This window comes from Lissotriton vulgaris, chromosome 5 (assembly GCF_964263255.1).
Source record: "Lissotriton vulgaris chromosome 5, aLisVul1.2, whole genome shotgun sequence".
Taxonomy (NCBI): domain Eukaryota; kingdom Metazoa; phylum Chordata; class Amphibia; order Caudata; family Salamandridae; genus Lissotriton; species Lissotriton vulgaris.
The window spans coordinates 1,786,439,775-1,786,466,006 of NC_141693.1; the positions used below are offsets into that span (position 1 = coordinate 1,786,439,775).

Genomic DNA, 26,232 nt, shown 5'->3' on the forward strand with positions numbered 1-26,232 from the left:
GCCACAGAGCTTCAATGGACGGACCACAGCTGCGTCCACTTCACCTTCAAGAGAACGACGACCCACCACCACCAGCAACAGGCTGCCCGCAGAAGCTGGAACAAGATCACAGCAGACCAGCTCGCCACCTCCCTGAGCCAGCACCCTCCTGCCAGCTCAGCGAACCCCAGCCAGGCCGCCGACAACCTCACGAAGTGGATCAGCAACTGCGCGGACGAGCTCGCCCCGCTGAGGACCCCGCCCAGCAGACCCGGCAGCAAGAAAGCCCCATGGTTCACCGACGAACTCAAGAGCTCCAAGAAGAACTGCCGAGCCCTCGAGAAAGTCTGGAGAAGGGAACCTACACCGGACAACAGGACCTCCTTCAAGCTTGCCACCCGGAAGCACCACCAGCTGATCCGCGCTGCCAAGAAAACTGCATTCAAGGACCGGCTGGACAACAACGCACACAACTGCAAGGAACTCTTCAACATCGTGAAAGAGCTATCCAACCCCAGCGCAGGAAACAACGACATCACCCCATCGCAAGACCTCTGCAACTCCCTCGCTTCATACTTCCACAACAAGATCGCGGACATACACAACAGCTTCAACAACCAACCAACGCACACCAAGACCGAACAACCACCCCCCACCACCACCCTCCACGGCTGGACCCCGATCAGCACCGAAGACACCATCCGCACGATGAACTCCATCCACTCCGGATCACCGACCGACCCCTGCCCTCACCACGTCTTCAACAAGGCTGACGCTGTCATCGCACCCCACCTGCGAGACATCATCAACACATCCTTCGACACCGCCACCTTCCCTGAGAGCTGGAAGCACGCCGAACTCAGCGCTCTACTCAAGAAACCCACAGCGGACCCCACCGAACTCAAGAATTACCGCCCCATCTCGCTCCTCCCGTTTCCAGCCAAAGTCATCGAGAAGACCGTCAACAAGCAGATGGCCGCCTTCCTCGAGACGAATGGATCCCTCGACCCCTCACAGTCCGGCTTCCGAGCCAATCACAGCACCGAGACCGCCCTCATCGCCGCCACCGATGACATCCGAGCCCTGATGGACAACGGAGAAACAGCGGCCCTCATCCTCCTAGACCTCTCCGCGGCATTCGACACTGTCTGCCACCGCACCCTAGTACAGCGCCTCAGCAACGTCGGAATCCAGGACAAGGCGGTGGAATGGATCATCTCCTTCCTCGACGGAAGAACACAGAGAGTCCGCCTACCACCGTACAAGTCAGAGGCCACCGAAGTCATCTGCGGCGTCCCTCAAGGATCCTCTCTGAGCCCCACCCTCTTCAACGTCTACATGAGCCCCCTCGCGGCCATCGCACGCCAGCACAACCTCAACATAATCTCCTACGCCGACGACACCCAGCTGATCCTCTCCCTGACCAACGACCCCGCCGCCGCCAGAGCCAACCTGCACGAAGGGATGAAAGAGGTAGCCGAGTGGATGACGACCAGCCGCCTGAAACTGAACTCGGACAAGACGGAGGTCCTCATCCTGGGCTCCTCACCCTCCGCCTGGGGCGACTCCTGGTGGCCTCCCGCCCTGGGCACCGCACCCAAACCGACAGACCATGCACGCAACCTGGGCTTCATCCTGGACTCCTCCCTCTCCATGACCAGGCAAGTCAACAACGTCTCCTCGGCGTGCTTCAACATCCTACGCATGCTACGGAAGATCTTCTGGTAGATCCCCACCGAGACCAGGAAGACCGTCACCCAGGCCCTCGTCACCAGCCGACTGGACTACGGCAACGCCCTCTACGCCGGTACCACCGCCAAGCTCCAGAAGAGACTCCAGCGGATCCAGAACGCCTCAGCCAGACTCATCCTCGACATCCCACGAACCAGCCACATCTCCGGACATCTGAGAGACCTTCACTGGCTCCCCGTCAACAAAAGAATCACCTTCCGCCTTCTCACCCACGCACACAAAGCCCTACACGACCAAGGCCCGAGCTACCTCAACAGCCGAGTCAACTTCTACGCTCCCAAACGCCACCTCCGATCAGCCAACCACGCCCTCGCCGCCGTCCCCCGCATCCGAAGAGCGACTACAGGAGGAAGGTCCTTCTCCTACCTGGCCGCCAAGACCTGGAACTCCCTCCCGACCGACCTGCCCCTGACCCAAGACCACCTCTCCTTCAGGAAGAAGCTGAAGACCTGGCTGTTCGAGCAGTAGCGGCACCCCCCCCACCCCCAGCGCCTTGAGACCCTACGGGTATGTAGCGCGCTCTATAAATGTCATTGATTGATTGATTGATATTCTATAGAGGCTGATTTGGTAACTTTGCTAGATCCGTCTTGCATGATTTACTCATTTAACCATCTATTATTGCCCCTGCCCCTCAAGCAGATTATAGCTTTGTATTCTATCCTATAGATTAGGTATCTACAGGTAGAAGTATCTATCAGAAGAAAAGGTTACTTACCTGTGATAACTAGCTTTCTGGTGGATACTGTGTCTACCTGCAGATTTCTTACGAACATACCCTCCTCCCCATTTCATGAACAGTTATAGGGAAAGTTAATATGATCCCAGCTCATGTTCTAGTCCTGCACTGCTTTATTTATTTATGGAATTTTTAATGCGCAACTAATACCCAAGGGTGTCAAAGTCAGTCCGTCCACTCACCTCGAAGGCATGGAAAACAATGGATGGAAACTGCCTTTATGTTGGGGTGAGGGCAGTATGGCTCCTGTGAAGTCACCAGAGGTCTTTCTGGTATTGATTCGAAGCCAGTGCCCATGTTAAAGATTTGCAGTTTCCTGATTCAGCCTGATGCCTAGGGTTAATTTGCAGGTAGCTATAGTGTCCACCTGAAGATAGGTACCACAGGTAAGTACTTTTCCTTCTGCTCTTTCACAAAGCACCCACCCACACTCTAAGTAAGTTTGCTTCAGTGGGTGAATCTCCCCCGTATACTTTTTTGCTGCAAACATATATTTTTTTTACTTTTTTTTTTTTAGATTGATAATGCCCTGGCAGCTTTCTGAACAGCAAACTTTTGCACAAACCATTACAAAATAAACAAGCATTTACAAAGCAAAAATTCTAGAATCCAAAGCTAGACATCTCTTTGCCAATCCTTGTTGTTCTGTGGAAACTCATTTTGTATAAAATCAACATAAAGTACATTCAAGTTATGGCCTCTGATCATGTTACTCAAATTACCATCCCACAAGGAAGCCCGAAGCCAGAGGTTTCCAAGCCTGAAACTTATTTTATTCGGGATCACCAGTTAATTATTATAGGTTGCATATCTGTTGTGAAAGGTAAAAACCAACATCAGAGAAACAAATGTTCATTTCCCACTATTGTATCCTACCTACCCTAAATGTGAAGTGCTCTGATACCTGCTAGGGTCATGTTCGCGCTATACAAAACGTTATAAATAAAATTAAAAAAAGAGAAAGGCTGGCATATGTTGATGACAGGAGTTCTAGAAGGGCAGCATGGCGATTCAAGGGTCCCTTAAACAGTGCCGCAAAAAGCTCAGAGTGGTAAGAAGGAAAAACTTTGGCTGCTGAGTTCACGGTGCCTCTGGGATTATATTGCTACCATTATTTCCTCTCTGTTGTGTGGCACGTATCAGTTTTTTGGAGCTCTTAATCTGTCAGTGGGGAAAGGCTTATCTCGCTGACCGGCAGCACTGCCCACAGACTGATATCTGGTTTATGTTGTCCTGAAGGAGCCTCATACTTCCCAGTGAAAAGGTCAGAGTAGAACAGACTGGGAAATGTTGCTTGACAGGTGGTGTGCTTTAGTCAGGTAGCCTCAGCTCCTATTCTGTGTCCTCTGGGAATTGAAAATGTAAGTCCTAGATTCATAGGAAGTTGGATATGTTCATCTTGGCTACTCCTAAGATTCCTAAATGTTCAGGACAAGCTTCTCCATTGCCAGACCACTGATTGCAGTGGAAAAAAAGGCTTTTCAACCTCCTCTCTCAGCCATGTGTCGCGTCCGGTCCTAGCCGGACCTGCTGGAGGTTCTTCCAGGATGCCTCAAGTCCTGTGTTGCTGATGGATGGACTTATAAAGTTAGCTTCCGTGACTCAAGTGAATATCTTAAAATTTTGGCCTTGGAGAGTCACAAAAAAGCAGGTGCCAATGTGTGGGCTTTACTATTAAAAGACAAATCCGTCCTTGGTGTGGCCTGGCTGTCAACGACTACAATTTCCTGTTAGTGTCCGCTCCTGTAGTTGTTTCCTTGATTAACAGCATTCAACAGTGAACCAAAAGCTCTATTTTCTATTTATGCAAATGCTTCATTCCTTCCGGCAATTCTCTAGGCTAGAGTGAAACCTATTTAGAAGTCACAGATGCCTGTCTGACCAGACCTGTTTTTAGCTCCAGACCAGAGAGGCAGAAGTTAACAGCGCTTCTAGGATCCGCTGTCCTGTTTGGTGAAAGAGCTGCCCTAGTAGATGGTATGTGATGTCCAATGAGATGAACTCGTATCATTACATACAGAGGATATCCTATATGTGGCTGAGACAGTAAATGTTATATACCACGTACCTTGCTGCCGAGGGAGGAGCGTGCTGCATTGGCTGCCTAGCGGACCAGCTGTTGCCCTTACGACTCGCCGGACCCGCTTCGCGGGTCCCGCAGCGCGTCGGTTGTTGAAGGACTGCCAGAGGAGCCTGTGAGGAGGAGCGCGGGGCAGGCAAGAGAACCAGCGGGGCTGCGAGCTAGCAGGGGACTCCAGTGACCAGGAGCCCCTGCGCGCCCAACTACCAACACCTGGGCTGCTCTCCCCGCTGGCCACGCCCCCCCGCCAACGGACTAAAAAGCTGCTGTTGCCCATCTGCCTGTGGGACACTCTACCACGTACCTTGCTGCCGAGGGAGGAGCGTGCTGCATTGGCTGCCTAGCGGACCTGCTGTTGCCCTTACGACTCGCCGGACCCGCTTCGCGGGTCCCGCAGCGCGTCGGTTGTTGAAGGACTGCCAGAGGAGCCTGTGAGGAGGAGCGCGGGGCAGGCAAGAGAACCAGCGGGGCTGCGAGCTAGCAGGGGACTCCAGTGACCAGGAGCCCCTGCGCGCCCAACTACCAACACCTGGGCTGCTCTCCCCGCTGGCCACGCCCCCCCGCCAACGGACTAAAAAGCTGCTGTTGCCCATCTGCCTGTGGGACACTCTACCACGTACCTTGCTGCCGAGGGAGGAGCGTGCTGCATTGGCTGCCTAGCGGACCTGCTGTTGCCCTTACGACTCGCCGGACCCGCTTCGCGGGTCCCGCAGCGCGTCGGTTGTTGAAGGACTGCCAGAGGAGCCTGTGAGGAGGAGCGCGGGGCAGGCAAGAGAACCAGCGGGGCTGCGAGCTAGCAGGGGACTCCAGTGACCAGGAGCCCCTGCGCGCCCAACTACCAACACCTGGGCTGCTCTCCCCGCTGGCCACGCCCCCCCCGCCAACGGACTAAAAAGCTGCTGTTGCCCATCTGCCTGTGGGACACTCTACCACGTACCTTGCTGCCGAGGGAGGAGCGTGCTGCATTGGCTGCCTAGCGGACCTGCTGTTGCCCTTACGACTCGCCGGACCCGCTTCGCGGGTCCCGCAGCGCGTCGGTTGTTGAAGGACTGCCAGAGGAGCCTGTGAGGAGGAGCGCGGGGCAGGCAAGAGAACCAGCGGGGCTGCGAGCTAGCAGGGGACTCCAGTGACCAGGAGCCCCTGCGCGCCCAACTACCAACACCTGGGCTGCTCTCCCCGCTGGCCACGCCCCCCCGCCTATCACACAGTCGCAGTATCAAAAGGAGCGCCGGACCCCCGCTGCGCGGGAGCGCGCGGGAGCGACCGGGAGAAGCCCGGGACAAGGGCGGGACCGTCTTAGGCCGTCAGAGGCCGAAGGAGGCCGGGCTGGGCCCCCTCTCTTGATTTCATCGTGTCCCAGAACCAAGGTAATGCCCTCCCCCACACATCGGGATACCCCCTCAAAGGAGGGAGCCTCTAGCTCCGGGACCTTGGATAACTATTTTAAGCCCAGCAAAGGTGAGGCGGACACGGGCGGTTCACTTGAGAAACGCAGGGCGGAGCGGAGGCGCTCCATTGAATCTATGAAAAATAGGCCCTTGATTGACATCAGCCCATGCCCTACCACTCAAGAAGGAGGTGTACTAATTAGCAGCCCAAACATCCCGCCCCTAGAGGATTATCCTCTTTTGTTAAGGGAATTCCCCCTCACTCCAGGGATAGCACCTGCACAGAACGTTGAGCTAGTCCCCCCAGAGATGTCTCACTCACCTATCACCTTGGTAACGCAAACTCCACCTACCCAAGTGACCAACAAGAGTAAGACCAAAATAAATGTGGCGGTAGAGCTGCATAGGCCCCCACCTAGTAAACGTGCACGGAAAGCAACAGGAGGGCGGGGGAAATCTAAAATATCTCATTTGGATTTTGGCAAGAAACGGTCAAATACTGTTCAACCGGGGAAGCACTTGGAGATGGTGCCTCCTACTAAGCTCTCCAATATCGGTATTAATGCCATCACCAAAGATCAGGAGGGCACTACGCTAAATCCAACTAATCCACTTCCTGCCAAAGGGAACATTGAATTTCTACTCCGCTCCCTTTTACAGCCAATCACCGACAGCTTAAAAAAAGTCGAGATTAGGCTCACTCTACTAGAAACCTCTCTCACCACCTTGAGTACTCTAGTAAGTAAGCAGACCAAGTCAGTGGAAATCCCCCCCCCGGGTGCAGAACCTCCCAAAGAAGACCTGGCACATATTGCCAGCAGAGCCCCCCCCAGAAGCATGCCACCTGCCCCCCCGTTACAACCCCTTATGGCCATCCAAACCCAGGCACGGCATAATAATCAAAGCACCAGACTCACCCAACCAGTGGACTCAACCCCACACAGCTCGCAAACAGAGCCCGCTGGTATGCACCAAGGCCAGGTCAATGTTCCTCAACTCACGCCCGTTTGTCCAGCTCCCAGGCCACGGAGGCCAGACCTCCCACCGGAGGCCAATAGATTAATGGTGGTTCTAGCGGGTGCCCCCCACCTAAGATCCGGGGAAAATGAGGATTACCAGTCTCTCAAGAAAAAGGTAATCAAATGGCTTAATTGGAACCGACCCCTGCCCCCCCAATATAACAATGAAATCATCATGGTAAGAAGGGTTCCATGGCTAGGGAAGACCAGGAAAACTATAGTGGGGGACTGTATTATGGTAACCTTCAAAGATCCAGGGACGGTCCAACACATTTGTAGAGGAAGGAACCGATCCCTGGATTCTACCATACAGACCCTCCCAGTAACTTTCTTCTTCCCTCCGATTCCCAAGCGCCAGGCCCCAATATATGATGACTGGATAAGGGTGGAACATAGACGCAACCATAATGGCCCTGCACAACTCCCTTATTTTCAGCCACCAGACACACCCTTCTGTGATTTCAATCGCTTTAACTGCCTGGATGGCTTGGATGGGGTAGACTGACTTATTGTTCATAAGACAGAGCCCGGGGTTTTGAGCCCCCATGGGTCGTTCGATCATTCCACTTTTTCCCCAGGCCCAAGTTCTGGCTCATTGATCAATTCTTCTGCCACAGCTTACGGCAGAATTGAATTCTCCCGCCTACCTACTGATGGAGAAGTTCCTGCTGAGGGGATAATTTTGGCTCCCCCCCATCCGGGAGAAGGGGACAGGGGTTTTACGGTGTCACATGTAACTCATGCTACAGGCCTTGCAACACAGGAGGACCCAGGCCTGACCTTTTCCAATCTTTGCACTTTGACACCGCTCACTCCTGAACATCTGAGGATAATCTCCTGGAATATTGCGGGACTAATAAACAAACTGGAAGAGCCGACCTGGGAAAACTATATAGAAACTGGCGACATATGCATGTTCCAGGAAACCTGGGCGAGAGAGGACATTGGACACCAAGGCTACACATCTTTTTTCATTCCAGCAAGGTGGGAAGGTAAAGGCCGCCCTTCTGGGGGCCTTGTGATATGGGTTGCTGCTCATCTGGGCTGTGTGGCATCACGGCTTCCATGTAATTCCGATGACATTCTGGTGGTCTCACTAACATGGCCAAATAAAGTAAATCTCCTGTTGATTAACATCTACTCACGGCCGACGGGAAAGGCAAAAGAATCACCGACTTTTAATGAACTCTCGATCTTTTTATCTGAACTGTCGACTGATTCTTATTATGTGGTGGGTGGGGATTTCAATTCTCACTTTGAGCCACTCCCCGGCCTCCAAGAAGGGTTCTTATCAGATGAAGAAGCTAGGTGGGCAGTACCTGAGGTCGATGTTCTACCGCCGAAGGCCTGGACCCCTTTGGCGCTGCAAATTACTGCCCTTACCTTAAGGTACGGACTTAGAGCATGTAATGGGAGAACTAACTCGGACACACCGGGCAAAAATACCTACAACCGCCGGGGAAGAGAGTCACACCTGGACTATGTTCTGGTCCAACTAGCGAGGTGGTCCACTATACAAGATTTCAGGGTAATAGATAGGCTGGACAGTGACCATAATGCCCTTGAGTTAGACCTTGTTCATCCAGCTCCCCAGGGCCTAGCGACTCAGGAAGAAGGGAACCGCCCCACGCTTCTCATAGATAACAGCAGGAGAAGACTCAGGTGGGAGCAAATGGTCACAAGAAAGGAAAAACTCCCAATGCTCTATGCAGAGATTGCCCCTATCCTGGAAATTGTGGGGGACCTTGATAGTGTGACAAGTGAAATAGACACAAGGAGTAAAATGTCTGAGGCCCATAATGAGCTTATAAAAATAGCGGCACCCCACTTCACATGTAAAGTCCGGAAGACAAGAGAGAGGTGCCATGGCAGAACTCAATGGTACAATGCGGCATGTAGACGTGCCAAAACAGAACTCCTCGGAGTAATAAAGGAGGGCAAAGGAGGGGAACGCCTGAAGCAATGTAGGCATGCTTACAAGAAACTCCTTGCTCATGCTAAAATAGAATGGGAGGAAAGGCAGTGGGAAGAACTCACCAGGGCCCTAGCAGTGCAAGACCAACGCCTGTTTTGGAGAATGGTGAATGGGGGATCAGGGAGCTTACACTCGGCTGTGGAGCCCAACATAGCTCCTGGAGTGTGGCAGGCCCACTTCCAGTCCTTATACAGCGCTGAGCCCGGAGAACTTCCTGTGGTGATCGAACCAGTGGGACAGGGCTCCCAGGCGGATCAAATAAGACTAACTGAGGTCACTGCTGCCATTTCAGGCTTGGCATCAGGGAAGGCCCCTGGGCTGGACGGGCTACCGGGAGACCTGTACAAGCAGGAGCCCACCGTCTGGGCGCCCTACCTCGCTGCTCTCTTTAATGGCATTCTTGGTGGGATGGAAATCCCCAGTACTTGGCTGGGGGCTGAGGTGGTCCCTATCTACAAAAAGGGATCCCCCCTCCTCCCAGCCAACTACAGACCAATTAGTCTTATCGATGTAGCGCAGAAGTTGTTCGGCAGGGTCCTCCTGAATAGGCTCCAGGAATGGATAGAGGAGGTAGGTGCCCTCAGTCCATACCAGGCAGGTTTTAGGAAAGGGGTATCGACTGTGGACCAGGTCTTCAGATTGAACCTGGTCTACTGGAAGTCAGTGAGGTTCGAGGGTGGCAGTTTGTACACGATATTCGTGGACCTACGAGCCGCCTTCGACCTCGTGCCCAGGGGGAAACTTTGGGACATTCTGGCAGGGATGGGCGTACCACCAGACATCTTACTGACTCTACAGAGGCTGCACCACAACAATTATGCCCAGGTAAGGTGTGGGAGGTCGGGGGAGTTGACTGAGAGATTCCCCGTGGGCAGGGGGGTAAGACAGGGTTGTGTGCTTGCACCGACCCTGTTTTGCCTCTTCGTCAACGGGGTAGTCGCTCATTTGAACGCCACTGACCACACAGACGCCCCTAAATTAAATGGCAACAGCGTGCCCGCAATAATGTTTGCGGACGACACGCTGTTGGTATCCAAAACTCCCATGGGCATCCAAAGGATACTCGATGCCTTTGTGGCCTTCTGCCAGGATAGAGGACTGGAAATCAATGCCATGAAAACCAAATACATGGTATTGAATCCAAGCCCAAAACAACGCCCGAATCCACTCCTGGGAGCAACACGGCTGGAAAGAGTAGCCACGTTTGAATATCTCGGCGTGACACTCAATGAAAATATGACCTGGGGGACCCATCAAACCAGAGCCAACCTTAAATTAGTGCAAATTTCTGGGGGTATTTCCCGGATGATGACCGGCTCAACTTATCGCCCATTGGGGGCCCTAATTCAGATATACAAAGCACAAGCCAGGGGGGCGATCTTGTACGGGGCTGAATTGTGGGGCCATACTCCTTGTCGGAATTTGTCAGTCACGGAAAACAGATTCGTAAGGCAAATTACCGCACTCCCTCCCAGTACCCCACTTCTCCCCCTGAGGCTTGATTTAGGGCTACGGCCTCTCGCCGACGAGATAAGTCTAAGACCCATAGCCTTCTGGCGCAGGCTGTGGAGCAGTGACGATCTCGCCGACTATAGGGCAGAACTGGCCGAAATATTGAAACACCCCAAGGCGCTCAGTATCCCCTGGATCCAAAATATCCAGTCAGTTTGCACAGATCTGGGGCTCCCCGAATTGTGGACCAAACCTGCAGATACAGCACCCGGAATCTCTAAGAGATCCCTGGCGAATCTGTATCACGAACATAAAAGGGAAAGGGCTTTAGCTTCCCAGACAGAGGGGTCCCTTTCCTCCAAATTCCTGCAAAATAAGGACCTCTACGCATTTGAAAAGGCTTTTGATCCCATACACCCGTTCTCACTAGAAAGCTATTCCTTCAGTGGAGATACGGGACACTGCCTTTGCGCTCCTTTTCTAGTACCTGGTCGCAGGTCCCTTCTACTAAGTACTGTCCCCTTTGCGTTGATAAGGAGGAAAATGATCTGCATGTGATTTTCTTCTGCCCAGCATACGCGGCAGCCAGAAAGTACTGGCTGCTGCCTTTGATCAAGAACTTGGGTGGCAGGGAATATATGCCTATGTACAGGATTTTAAAAAGTGATGTTTCCGGCCCAATTGTCTTTGCCCTTGCTAAATTTTTTACAAATGTGTGGTACACACGTAACCGTCTTTTAAAAAATGCTGGGTAGATTGATGAACTGTCTTATTTTTTAACATGTGGATCTTAAATCATGCACTGATGTTTTATTATATCTGATGCAATCATGTGATTTTTAATTTATGTGTATCTTTTATGACCAAATGGTCGAAATAAAGATTGAAAATGAAATATATTGGATATTACTCCTATTCCTTATATTCTGTCAGTATGCCATGTTTAGCATAAATTGGGAAGAAATCTATATTATAACCCTGATTTGTACATATTGATTTATGGATTGCAGTTTAATATAACAGGAACTTGGCCCACGTGCATTAGAACTAATTGTATGATCACCAGATTACACTGTTTGAGGTCAAATACTTTTGTTTAATAGGCATAGAAAGATTAAGTGATTTATTTAGAGTCACAGGCTGTTGACCGACGCCAGGGCTTTAACCTTTAAGTCGTATCTTCGCCTGATACCTCTTATCTGCATGGGAGCTAGTGCCCCGATTAGAAAACTACAGGTTTTTGGCCGTTGGTACACAGTAGGGATCTGTACCATAGGTGATGGGTGGTATAGGTCAGATAATAAATCATTTGAAGTACTGCACAAGGAATAAAAACTTACACAAACTGAAAGATTGATATATGCAGCTGAGGTATGTACTGTCATCCTATATCTCTAGGTAGAGAGCAGACTTAAGATGGAAGCCCTTTGAAGCACAGGATATTGATGCAATCTTTAACTCCAAAGAGCATTTTTGAGGCTTTGTAAGACCCTCATTAATATTACTACAGTTGTTGTCTCTAGTCTGAGGCCAAAGACAAAGGCTGATGTAGGAGATATATATGCAAGCAAGAGGTAGGCATTAAAGAAAGACCAAGGGTGGTTCAACATAAATTACTCAAGAGTATTGTGCCTCAGAATGAGGCAGTTAAAATTGGGAAATGGAAGTAGACCTATACTTCAGATGCAAATCGGGGAATCTGCTGTACACAATGTGGCAAAAACAACAAGATGATGGAAACGTTTCAACTACTCGCCCCCAGTCAATATATCGGAGTTTAATCCATTGTTATTTTGCTCACTATGCGACTCCTGTTTGGACCCAGCCATATGCAAATCAGTCTTGACCCTGTTCCTCATGGGAACAGTCCAGCCCGAACTGCCAGGCCAGGTCCGCCCTGGACCGGAAATGAGCATCCTGGGACCGGTTTCGGGATCTTACCCCTCATCTGGGGCTAGCTTGAATCCAGTGGCACAGCGAGCAAGTGACCCACTTCTCGGCATACCCTTGGCCACTTAGGGCGAACATAGCAAAAACAACAAGATGATAAACGGAGTGCTGAAACATTTCAACCACTCATCCCCAGTCAAGAGATCTGGCTTTAATCCATCATTCTTTTGCTCACTGGGCCACCCCTGTTTGGACCCAGCCATATGCAAATCATTTGTTGCTGCAGCACTTTTTTCTCTAATTGGGATGGGTATGGGACTCTTGAGACCAGAATAGAAGCCCATTCTGGTAGCATTTATCTGATAGATAGCCACGTCTTATCCAGTCATTAGATTTGAGTCAATCCACTATGGGGCAAGTGTTCCTAAAAAATGAGAGAAAGAAACTAATCCTCTACAGCCAATTTTGGCCAGAGCTGTACTATGTCTAAAAATAGGTGGATTGAAGGTGATAATAGGCGAATTCCTCCTGTTGGAATAGGTGCCCTCATACACCATTGCGGGTGTCGTGCTTCATCATCGTGCAGTGCTCCTCGTGGGGCTGTAGTCCCCAACGGGCCCCACCCCCTGCTCCCCGTCCCCCCTATTTTTGAAATTTGGTTTAGATTTGAGTCTCCTGCTAGTGCAGATGTTTTTTCTTTTATTCATCCATAGATGTTGGTGTAGGGACTATTTTAGAGAAGCAAAAGTTACTTGTAATACTTGTTTTCCATCTTTACTGTATTCGTGACTGAGCCGTCTGCCTCCCCGTAGAATACTGTCACCACTTCTCCCAACTTTACATTTGAGCCACCACCTTGTCCAGTTTTTTTTTCTTTGGTCTTCTGGATCTGTGCACAAGATGGATAACTAGGATTACAAGTAAGTAACATTTAATTCCTACTTGTGTCTAATGTACAAATCAGAGCAACATGTTTTATTCACCACTTGGTGACATGGGGGCCAGTAGTTGTGAATAGAGAGAACCTTTGGTCCGTCTGTAAGTCACCATGATCATGATGGTAATAATTTCCCTATTTAAATTTTCCACTAGACACAGTTTCAACCTCTCAAGATTTACCTGCTTCAAAAAAATCTGCCACGGCCTAGTTCCTTTCGGTGTCTAGTAAAATAATTGGATGTGAATGTGGCAAGTGGAAAGGTGGTAATTGATTTTGTGGTTAAAAACAACAAGGGGACAAGGGGTTAGAATTTATTATTAAAATGTATGCTGATTCAGGTCTCCAACCCCAGTGATCCTCCCGTATGATGCCCAATAGAATTATCAGTCTATAGTCCAGAATAGATCCTTCAAAAGAGAATTATCCTCTGCCTGCAGGTTACCTTTGGTTGGAGATGACTCCCAGCTGGCACCAGTCTCAAGATAGTAAGCTCTTTCAGACAGCTCCCCCAGGTAGGAATGGTATAGTTCAATTAATTTATAGAAAGCTTAAAAAGTCCCTTTATTTTAAGTTAAGGTCATACTTTTACAAACTACATTACAATATACATTTTTGTTCTTTCTAATAGATTTAAAAATATGGTATATTAGTCTTTCAGTAGGCATTCCGTAGACAGTCTTCCTAAGGAGCCTTGAAGTTGATTGTTCATTTCAATAATCCCTCTGTTAAGGAATCTAGCTCTCTGGAATGTAAACCATAGTAGCGTCAAGGCCAATAGAGCATGAACAATGTTTTTTCCCCGTGTTACTTATCAGTTTGCCCATATCTCTGCACCATTCTTAATTGAATACATTGATGTATTAAATCTTCTTGGTTTCCCAAAGCATGTTTTGGTATTCCAAAATAGCAGTTTTCGTACTTAAAATCATAAGATGTACCTAGTTTGTTTCCATTCTTTTCCTTGTAGAAGTAACACTTCATTAGGCATCATATATCTTTTTTTATTGTCCACCAGGATATCACTCCTTTCCCCACCCAAATAACACCTGCACATTCTGCCTTCGTCAAACTTTTTCTGTCCCTCTTGTGCATATTGTGTTTTTTATCGTTCTTTTCTTTTAGCCTTGGTCCTTGTTACTTTTCAGTCGTTGTTCTACCATGAAGCACTTTTTCAGATGAATACTAAACGCAGATTGCTCACTTTTTGAATTCCCCCAGGCGGCAGACTGGATCCCAAGATTTTTCACAGCATTGTTCCTGCGCACCATCAGGAGGTGCCATGCTACTCCCTATCAACTTCGGTCTGCCCAGGAAGTTGCCATATATAAGTGCCACTCCGGCATGCTGATATCAGTTCCTTTCTTTCTGCACCTTTGAATGCAGATTCGGAGCTTGCTCCCAAACTTTCTTTTAATCTTTTGATGTATTTTGTTGCAATCATTTTATCACAGCGTTCAAGCAAAAATGCTGTACGAAAATGACAGGATTTAAATCTTCTAGGGGCTGTCACAAGCAGAAGTATGTCTCTGGTGTGTAGGATCCTTGCATGACTCCAGATCATGCAGGGATTGCACCCAGACGATGATCTGGTACTGCAAAGCTAAATGCTGTTGGAAGGTGTGCAAGTAGATAACACGGACCCACTCTTGGTCTCAAAGGCGTTCCCGGGAAAGATCTTAGAAGATGAAGCCAGATTCTTTGACTCCTCACCACTCTCAAATAGAGAGGGCATGGGGCCATCAAGGTGCCTCTCAGTCTCCTGCAAAGAACTGATTCTACAACTTATCTATATGCACACGAACTTCCCGGGCCATCAGTGATGCCGCAACAGATGGGAACTTTAGAAGGAACTGTATTGCAATTTTTTGGCTCCCTCTGGTGTGCCTCTGGCCCCAAGGATCCAAGGAGGCCTTCAATAGATTACAGTCGACAGATCCGTCTTCAGTGCAGTCTCCACCTCCTCACCACACTGAGTGTTCTGCCCCGACTCTGGAGCTGGCACCCCACCTGGCGTAGCAAACCACAATAGTCCCTGCCATGTCGATTCTTGCTGTCAATAACGGAGGAGGACTAGTTTGTTTTGTCCTCTGATGCAGCCAGTCCAAACTGACTGACAGAACACGGCCTTTATCTAGGAGCCGGCCGTAGGTTCTCCAAAATCTGAACTCAGTGGACTCAGCACCTAAGGAGACTGTTAAATTCCATTCAAATTTCGGAGTAGGCTGCAAAAGAACTGCAGTGATGACTGACAGACCGCAGATGGCCCAGCAGAAGACCCCTATCCATTCCGCGTCGAGAGGGCGTGACAGATGCATCACTACAGGGGTCGGTAGGTCGCCTGAGAAAGCTGGAGCTCAAAGGGCTTTGGTCTCTTGCAGAGACCTGGCTCCACATCAGCTTGTTGGAGTTGCAGTACATTCACTTGGTGTTCAAGTGCTCTGACCATTAATTGGAGGGTGGTTCAGGTCCTCCTCGGCAACACCACCAACATGTGGTATTGCAACAAGCAGAGCAGGGTGAGGTCTTAGGTCCTGTGCCAGGAGTCTCTGCGCCGCAGGCCTTGGCTGAGCCGTGAGGACGTACCCTGGTCTTGAGCCACCTGGCAGGATCTTTAAACACCAGAGTGGATGAACTCTACTCCTAGCGGGTCACGAACAGCACATAAACCTGGAGGTGGGAGGTGGCGCAGGGCGTCTTCTAGCAATGCAGAGTTCACTGGATCGATCTCTTTGCCACAGCTGAGAACATACCATGTCAACACTTTTACGCATTGGTGTTTCCATGAAAGACTGTATCTTGGAGACTCGTTCTGCCTAGAGAGGAGCTTGCAACTCTTTATGCTTTCCCCCTTCTACCTCTCCTGAGTTTTGACGAAAGTCAAGAATGACTGGGCACAAATCATCCTACAAAGAGTGTGGTACCTGGCACTTCTTGGCATGAGTATCTGTGCTCTGATCAGGCTGCCACTTCAGGAGGATCTTCGGTCGCAGCAGCAGTGCTTGTGCAATATACACCTCCATGCATGGAGATTGAACGGTGACAGTTGGCTGCTTTTGACCTTCCTTTATTAAGTAGTGGATGTTATTCTACCCACTAGGATAGGTTTATAGTTTGGTGTAGTTCCTACCATAAAGACCCATTGGAAGGAATTTTTTTTTGCATGAGCTTGGGACCCATACTGTGACTTAGCGTGGTCCCGATGTGGAGTCTTATGCTTAGCGAGGTATAGTTTCGCCTCGCATTGCCCCATGGCCTTTGGGTTCATGGATGCGCAGTTGGTGCAGGCCTTGGAGTTGTGGCTCAACCCTAGACACCACAAGCTGTCCGTTACAGATATCTGTTTGTAACAGTCCCAACAGGGCTTGAAGCCTATAGTTTAGGGGTGGCATCCCTTACACACTGGAAGTTTTTTGAGGTAGAAGTCTCAAGGAGACGAGGAAGGGAGCTCCAGATCCTCATCTGCTAGAGTGGAAAGAAAGTAACTGATGTTAGCGCATAGGAGTGGTCTCTATAAAGGCCCTGCACATCATTTCCGGAGCAGAACGACATCCATGCAGAGCTGCAAGGCACCACCTTATGGCGCACAGAGGTACTGCTGGAAAAGTTTACAGATCAATCTGTCGCCTTGGGAATATTCAAAAGGTGCGACCTGCAGCTAGATAGTCTCTACCAGAAAGAGCTTTACTGAAGGTAAGTAACTTGTTTGTTCTGTGCATCAAGGTTTCTGCCGTATTGTTGTTCATAAATTACAGTCCCTGTTTGTTTTTTCTTTTACCTTCTGTATGTTTTTTTGGGTCTATCCTCAGGGGCTGGGAAAAGAGACTTCCATTGACCTTTTTTTGCTTATCTTTGAGGTCACTATTTCTTCAATTTGAGGTGTTACTTTTAGCAGAAATATTCCATCAGCTTTAAGTTTTATATGGTGAACTGTTTTTATTCACAATATTGCTACGTACTGAGAGAATACTAATTTATTTGCATTGTGATGTTAAAAACTAGTTTGTCTATATCCATTCTTCAACTGTAAAATTAGCTTGTGGAGATTTTCCATGCTAATAACTACTGTGAATAAAGCAGCAGAGGTTCAGTTTTTCTGTTGTTGCTTTACATAGGAGCTCCATTTTGTCTGTTCGTTGTATTTTTCCGAAGTTCTGCCCTAGAGTTGCAGTATCTAACTATTACATAAATACACGGCAGTCTAACAGATAAACAACGCTCTTTTAGATATATGGTGATCCAACAGCTAAACAACGCTCGAGTACACAGTGCTGAAATTAGTATTTTATTGTCTTACTGAATGACAAATTAAATTTCATGACATGTCCTCTACTTTTTTCCAACCTATCTCCAGTATCTGTGACTTATTGACATGTTCTGTCTTGTCCTCATTTCTTTTAGAACCACCTGCGCTACAGGTTCCCTTGATATGCCCATGTCTCCTCGAACTTTTGAGTCCCTGATTCAGTTTGGCAGTAACGGGGAAGGAGCTGACTCCAGCCCAGCAGGTCAGTTTGGTAAGTATTTTGGCGCTACATTCCTTTGTTGTATCTTGACCCTGTTTATATTGCTGTTTCTTTACAAAACGAAAACCTCAGAATAAACTACCATTTTAATTTCATTATCTTACCTGTCAGTGTGGTTGATCTTGGGGTGGTGAAAGCAAGTGATTGGGAGCCTTTGACAGTCTTATGGATGCAGGTTCAGCAAATCTCAGGGAAACCAATCAAAATTATTGAACTAGACTGAAGCTCTTGGATTGCTTGGGCATGTTTAATAATAAATCTGCAGGTCGGTGGTCAAAAAAGGTTATTTTGTATATTAATGCTCAATTCAGAAAACAATTTATATTTCTGCTTTGACAAAAATAGCTTTTATTTTAATGATCAATTAGTTGCTTGCAGATGCTGACAAATTATTCAATTGATCCCTGTCCTTCTGCTACAAATAATTGTTGCTGGCCTGTTTTTTTTGACAATGTACTAAAACTGATTGGCAGATATGGAGTGTGAGTAAATATTACTGTAATTTTTTAAGAATTACCAGACCAGAATGTGTTCTATAACTAGTGGGCAGAACCCCAGGTAAGCACCTTCTCTTCAAAGTATTTTGATCCTTTATAAAATAAGATTTAGTGTAGGATTTCACCGAGATTAATAAAGCTTTGTTTGATGTCAGACTGGGTCTGATGCTAGAAGTAGGCTGTGGTTGTTATTCCCTCTACTTTCTGGTTCCCAAAAAGAGCAAATTCCTTCGTCCTATTCAAGGTCTGCAGGCCCTCCATCTCATCCTCAAAAAGGTGAAATTCTTAAATGCTCACGTTGGCTCAGGTCTTCTCTGCCTTGGACCCTGGAAACTGGATGGTACCGTTGGGCCTGCAGGACGCCAATTTCCACAATCCCATCCTGCCTTCCCACTGACGCTATCTCTGGTTACAGTAGACCACAAGCATTTTCAGTTCGCTGTGCTCCTCTTTGACTTTACTAGTGCCCCTCTGATGTTAACCAACGTGATGGTGGTGGTTGCAAATCGTCTGCGGAGATCATGGGTGCCAGTCTTCCCCTTTCTCGATGACTCGCTGTTGAAGGCGGGCTCATCCAAAGTTGTTAACTCCCACCTCCAGACACCTGACTCCCTCGCAGATGCTCTTTCATCAGAGCCATTTTGGACACAGTGCAGTTTGGGGGAATATCCTCTAGAGCGGTGAGTCCAGGATATTCAGGCTATGATACAGAGGTTTCAGCCTCTATCCTGGGTTTCAGTGAGACTGACTCTGAAGCTGCTGGGCCTCATGGCCTCCTGCAGCGCGCTTGTGACATTTCTGCGGTCATATGCAGGCTCTGCAGTGGGACCTGAAGTTCCAGTGGGCGCAGCACCAGGGGAATCTCTCCGTCATGGTCCAAAACTCGAAGTGAATTGTAAAAGATCTGAAGTGGTGGTTAATGAACCACAATTGGGTCATAGGCAGACTCCTCTCCCATCCTCACCCAGATCTGATGGTAGTGACAGATGCGTCACTCCCGGGATGGGTCGGTCATCTGGTAGAGGTGGAGATCATGGGACTCTGGTACCCATCGGAATCCGGATTCTACATCAACATGCTAGAGCTCCCTGCTACACATTTGGCATTGAAAGCCTTTCTACCATCCATCAAGGGAATGCTAGTGCAGGCATTCAGGGACAACACCACCGCCATGGGGTACTGCAACAAACAGGACGGGTGGCGTCGTCTCTAGACAAGGCTGGAAAAGGAGGGCATATCCCTGGCGGTTCAACACCTGGCGGGCTCCTTAAACGCCAGGGCTGACTAACTCAGCGGCCGATGCCTAGCAGATCACGAATGACATCTGTATCCGGCTGTGGTACAAGGTTTTTTTCAACAGTGGAGAGAGTCTTGGTTAAATCTGTTCCTCTCCACTGAGAACACGGAGAGGAACAGATGTACCGAGCTGGAGTTTCCAAGGCGGCACTCGCTCTGAGACGCTTTTTGTCTCGAGTGGAGCTCAGACCTCCTGTATGCCTTTCCACCCATACCACTTCTGCCTAGAGTTCTCAAGAAGATGAAGTACTTCTGGGCTCAAGTCATTCTTGTGGATCCGGATTGGGCACGGAGAGTCTGGTATCCCGAGCTACTAGCATGACCATCGATCCTACGATCAGGCTGCCCCTTTCCGGAGGATCTTCTGTCACAGCAACAGGGGAGGGTGCTTCACCCAAACCTGTTCACTCTCCGCTGTATTCCTTGGAGATTGACAGCTTTTGGCCTTCCTCCCGATATCTGGACCATCATCTTGGCGTCCCTCCACCAAGATAGTATGCGCCTGCAGAGGGAAAACATTTGGGGCATGATGTGCAGAAAAACATACTGACCCCCTTTCTGACCCTCTTTCTGAAGTGTTGCTCTTCATTTTTTCCCTTACCCAGCATTACCCAGCAGGGCTCTGCACTAGGCACTATTTAAGGGCAATCTTTCTGCTCATTCTGCCTTTTTGTGGCTGCCTGACCAACCCTCATTGTTCAAGTCCCCTATTGTACACAAGTTTCCAAAGGGCAATATCCATCTCTTCCCTCATTCACCATGTATTTATTATGCCTCAGTGGTACCTTAAACTGGTCTTGTTTTTTTTAATGTGTGCTTCTTTTGAGTCTCTCTATATTTGTCCTCTCAAGCTTCTCACACTGAAAACAGCCTTCCTTTTGCAAATTACATCTGCTTGTAGAGTGAGTGAGCTGAAGGCCTGATCATCTAAGCCGCCTTACCTCTCAGTCTATCCTGACAAATTGGTGCTTCGCACAAGAGACTCCTTTCTACCTAAAGTGGTTACCACATTTCATGTAGGCCAAGATATGACCCAACCTACTTTTTACGCTCCCCCACATCTCTCGAAAGAAGAGGAGGGACTCCACCTACTAGACCCAAAAAGAGCCTTGTCTTTCTATCTTGACCATAGAAAACTGTTCCAGATGGACAACCAACTCTTTGTGGGGTATGTTGGTGCGAAGAAAGGTCGAGCGGTGCAGAAGCAAACCATATCTAGATGTGTCGTGCCGTGCTTCAAAATCAACTTTGCACCTGCCAAGAAGCAAGATCCTGAAGGCTTGCAAGCTCAAGGTAAGGAATCTGCGGCTACAAGTCTCTTATCAGATGAACAAGTTACTTACCCTTGGTAATGCCTTATCTGGTAAAAACTATAATTAGCCACAGATTCCTTACTGACCCACCCATCCTCCCTGGTCTGCGAACGGATTTCAATGGACAGGGCTGACCCCTATCAGGGCCCTCGTTTTACACACCAGTGATCAGTGTACTTCATGGCTCTGTGCTTCTGGCATGGAAAGTCTTGAAAAGAAACTGATGTCTGCGTGCCTGGGTAGCGCCTATATAGGTTCTACGATGTCAGTTCCAGCGTGGATGACGTTGACGATGCACGTGGAGCCGATCGACACAACCTCCTGGCGTGCCACAATACTGCCCTTGAAAGGTATTCCCGATCCAGAATGCGGCACATTTCATCTTGTGGTGGAGCTCGAGAAAACAAAAAACGTGATTATTGTAAGATGACAATGAGAGAGGTGCATGAATTGGTTCATAGGGTCCCAAATATAGGACCCATAATCACTGTTTTCTTGAGTACTACCAGATGATGTAATGTGCCGCAATGCAATATTTACAGTGATTCTACTGCATTTTGTTTAGTTTTTAGGTGCCGCAATTGTGCTGCATACTTGATAAAAGCGAGTGAGTTTACTCCCTACATACGTTCAATTAATACTACATAACTAGTCACTCTCTGTAGTGGGGTCACGCTGACACCGGGGCCATGATATACTATTCGTCCTTATGAAAGCCTGGGACCTTGTAGGCCATTTATAGGGGCTGAAGCATGTCGACAGCTTAAGTGAAAGTCTTGGGGCCATAAAATCCTAAAGTACCCCCCATATATTTATTTTTAATCCATACCGACTTTTACCCCTAATAAAGAAATACCTTGGAGAGAGTGAGGTATTTGTAATCTTTAATTCCCCCAGTAGGATCTTTCAAGTGCTCCCGGAATGTCGGTTGAGCTCTCCCTGGCTTTTAGGGGCCAGGGCATACCCGATGATGAAGCATGCCACTGTTGGAGTGGGTGAGGGTCTGGAAGGGTGTCTCTCCTTGTGTGTGAAAACAGCTTGTGTTTGCAATATTAAAGTACATGATTTCCAGAGGTGCAGCTGTGTGAAACCTGTTATGTCTAGGTGTGAGGGACAGATCAGAACAGAATAACAAGGGACATTGTTGTTTAACCTTGAACATCTCATCATGTGCAGACTAACCTCTGAGCACAGCAAAGAACCTGCAAAGCAGACAGTTCTGTAGTAGGGGATCTCTGTGTATAGTCATAATCTAGTGAATAGTCCCGCCCATGTGTGCGGACCCCGGAGCAATCAAAAATAATCTCTTAAGTTGTCAAAACATGCAGACCTGCACAGACACTTAAGAGAGAATTTAAAGACAGATAATGCAGCCTATCCACAGGCTACACTGTCCAATACTTCAACTAGAAATTCCACCAAAAACCACACACAGCACAGCCTGTCCAGGGTTTTCCACAGAGAAAACCTTGCCTTTAACAGCAAAACCCTCTGGAATGATAGAGAGGAAGCAGTGGACAGACAAGCCCCATAGGCTGCCATTATGTGGCTCAAAACAGGATCCTGTGCCTTTAAGAGAACCTTCCAGAAGCCTCGCAGTATCCCAGAATGCAGTGCAGGTCCCTTTCACCTTCAGTTCTTTTTTCCGGCTCCTGCTAGCAGGACCCTGGAGCATTAGCTCTTCTTTTTTGAGTTTTTTCTATGCTATTTTTGTGATAATTTTGGATTTTTGTAGCTTCACTCGACGTCTTTGGCCTTTCTCTGCATTCTGCTGTGTTTTTTTAGCAGAGTTTCTGCAATTTTCTTGTCTTTAGACTATGTCTAGTCTGGCAAGTGCTTTGTCTGCAGCTGAACTAAAGTCCGAAGCTGAAGCTCACAGGGTTTGTACTCTGTGCTTGCCTGTGTCTTTTGACACCTGTCTTCTCTGTACCTTCTTTTCTAGGAGGCTTCGGCTCCCAGGTTTCAAACAGAGGAGTTTGAAGGCATCTTCAGCCTCTGGGTAAGGAGAGGGTAGGTCCTCTACCGAGTCCCATGCTGTGATCTCTGGGGTTCTCCCCAGTAAGGGCACGTCTGAGCTATGACGCGGTTCCGGTCTGCGTCGGGGCCTTCAGAGGGCCTCGACGTCCTGGAGGGCCTCGACGTCCTGGAGGGCCTCGACGTCATGGAGGGCCCCGACGTCATGGGGTGCCCCGACGTCATGGGGTGCCTCGACGTCATGGGGTGCCTCGACGTCATGGAGTGCCTCGACGTCATGGAGTGCCTCGACGTCATGGGGTGCCTCGACGTCATGGGGTGCCTCGACGTCATGGAGTGCCTCGACGTCATGGAGCGCCTCGACGTCATGGAGCAGTGATGCTCGACGTCATGGAGCAGTGATGCTCGACGTCATGGAGCAGTGATGCTCCTTTTGGTGGGCTCTGCTCTCTTCCATTGGGTCCGGACGTCACCGTTAGGGATGGCTCGGCGTCTCCGTGTTTGACACCGTAGTGACATTTTGACGTCTGAGTGTTGGTTGTTGTAGAGACAGTCACTGGTTTAGTGATGGTGACATCGTAGTGAGGTCGACGTCATGGGTTACAGCCGCAGAATACTGCCGGCGCTTGACGCCTAGGTCTTTTTCCAGGCCTCGCTCCGTGGTGAGCCTCTCTTCGTAGAAGGGGACTTTGTGTTCCCGGCACCTTGCAATCACGACGCAGAGCAGTTGATCAGCGTCGAGGAACCCTTCTGATGGGGAGTTTATGGCTGCTCACCACGTGTAAGCGAGGGACGTAGGTCCTTTTTCATTAGTTTTGGGTATTTTCATACCTACTCGTCTGCTTTTCGCCTCCTGCTCAACCACCACTGGTGAGACCACCGGAGATGTTTCGGAATTCTCTCGGTTCCCTCTCCCGCCCACCACCCCTGGGGCCTTTGGCCCCTCAGTCTGCGAACCCCTGTGCCTTGATACCGTACTCTTCCATGAGTACGGGGAGTCTCTCTCCTACTCTTATCTGGTTGGCGGGACTTAACTTTCGTCCACTACCACCTGACAGGAGGTTCTGGCTCCGACCGTGCTCCTGACTTGGTCGCAGGGGTGGCTGCATGTAGACATCATGCTGTGGCCCGCTGTTGCTGGACCGTCGTGGTGAGATCCCTCTGTGGGGGTGTTTTCTTCACCGATTGTGGTTCCCCTGCCGAGAGGCAGGAGGGAAGCCTTACAAGAGATGGTCTAATGGACCTGATAGTTTCGGTCGGAGCGGAGCTTTCTCTCCTGCCGACCCCCAGGTATTGTGGGTTTGTACTACGTTGCCATACTTTTATTCGTCTGCCGTCTCTGCAGCCTGTGGCTCAGCAGTGTGCTTCTACTCTCCCGTTCTTTGGGCAACCCTTGGGCTGCCAGGAGAGTAGTGAGTGGCTCGCATGAGTCTGAATCAGAGATTTTTGGACGGCTGTAGGTTTGGGGCGTGGAGAAGGGCTTGATGCTTTCTGCCCTTTCTAGCAGCGTTTTTCCTCCCAGGATTTGCCTGTGGTCCCGGGCCGCCATTTAATGCTTTACAAGTATATTGTGTGCATACACGGGAGAGCTTGTTGCTCCTCGGCGAACAAAGGCCGGCCGGGTCTAAGTCAGTCTTCGGTTCATCGGCCCTCCTCCAGCAATTTCTCCGGTCAGCTCGCGTTTTCAGCTGCGCGAGCTCCAAGCAGAGGCCGATATCCTGTTAAGGTAAAGGGCGATAGAGGACGTACCTCTGTCTCAAAGGGGAAGAGGTCTGTACTCCTGGTTCTTTCTGGTTCGCAAGAAGGACAAGAACGAGTTCAGGCCCATTCTGGATTTGCGACAAGCAAACAAGTGGATTTGCAGAGGGAATTTCGCATGCTGTCGTTGCATCAGGTTTATACTCGGCTGCAACAGGAAGATTGGCTCTGTGCCAGAGATCTACAGGATGTGTACTTCCATGTGCTCATTGCACACAAAAGTTCCTGCGATTCCCAGTCTGCGCCCATCATTATCAGTACACAGTACTGCCAGTCGGGCTGAAGTCTGCGCCCAGACCATTCTCGAAGTGCATGGCAGTGGTAGCCGCACGCCTGAGGAAAAACGGGGTGTTTTCTCTACCCGTACCTGGACGGTTGGTTGATCAAGGCCTCCTCCTTCTCGGAAGCTCAGGCACACTTCCAGGGGACGTGCGTTCTCTTGAACAGGCTGGGGTTGCACATCAACATGTACAAGTCTGTCCCGATTCCGGTCCAGTGCGTACAGTACTTGGGAGCCTCCATCAATACGCTGTCAGCAGGCGTGTCTCCTTCGGCGGAGAGACGATTATCACTCCTTAGGAAGGCTCAGGCTCTTGTGACCGCCCCATCGACAACAGCGGGGACGGAGTCTTCTCTACTGGGGTCGATGGCCTCTTGTATCTTCCTGACGCCACACGCACGGCTGCTCATGAGACCTTTGCAGGAGTGCTTGGAGGATCAGTGGGATTAGAGGAAAGGATCTTGGGGCGACAAGATAAGACTGTCTCTGCGTGCTCTTTAGTGTCTGAAGGGGTAGTGTTCAGCGGAGAATCTCCTCAGAGGGGTTCCCTTTCACAAGGACATTGCCACACAGACTATCGTGACGGCTGCGTCTCCCCACGGCTGGGGGGGGGCTTTCCGCAGACTTGCGGATACAAGGAACGTGGTCCCCGATGGAGTCCACGTATCACATCATTTTCCGGGAACTCAGAGCTGTTCACTTGGCACTGAAGGCGTTTCTTCCGTCCTTCCAGACTGTAAGAGAGCGGGTTTGATAAACAGGCGTGGAGGCGGTAGTGGTGGTTTAAAGGAAGTAGGTTTATTAACAAAAAGTGATGATTTGATGGGAGATTGAAAAGAGTCCTCAAACTTTTCTTCGTCTTCCGATGTATCAGAGGAGGTGTCAGGTGATGAAAAGGCCCCTGTGGTCTTCGCGTCGTCTTCCGGACGTGGTGGTCCTCCCCGGTGGCTCATAAGAGAAGGGAGGAATAAATGAGGGTATCGTGAGAAGGATACATTTTAAACTAGAGAAACGTTTACCCTTCACCACACCTTTAGTGCATAGAGTCAGTTGTGAGTCACAAAGTGGTAAGGAAGTTCAGGATTTTTATAAAGGCTTTTAAGGTGCTTAAGGAAGGAGCTTGGACAGTATTCACCAAGACGAGTGTTGCTAAGTTCTAGGATATCAACCGGAGCGCGTATGTTGATTTTACTTTGCACGCAGCTGTATGACTTAAAGATATGCATCCCTAGAGTCCTGTAAGTGCTACCGTCATGCAACCATAGAGTCCTGTGATTATAGCAATGTTTCCGGTCGAGGTCTCGTGACATGCACTGATACACACATGCAAATCAATACCCCTTAAACAAACAACACTCCACCCCGTGTCTTTTACCA

General features: G+C 49.2%; 1 protein-coding gene across 7 annotated transcripts in view; it reads left to right on the top strand.

The window, feature by feature from the left end:
- The window catches only part of STAT3 (signal transducer and activator of transcription 3), a 378,615-nt gene that overhangs the window by 310,688 nt on the left and 41,695 nt on the right, over window positions 1-26,232 (top strand). For all 7 annotated transcript variants that reach the window (XM_086924116.1, XM_086924122.1, XM_086924118.1 and 4 more), the window contains one exon: window positions 17,613-17,728. In XM_086924116.1, coding sequence (XP_086780242.1) covers window positions 17,613-17,728 — 116 coding nt within the window. The remainder of the gene's footprint in view (window positions 1-17,612; window positions 17,729-26,232) is intronic.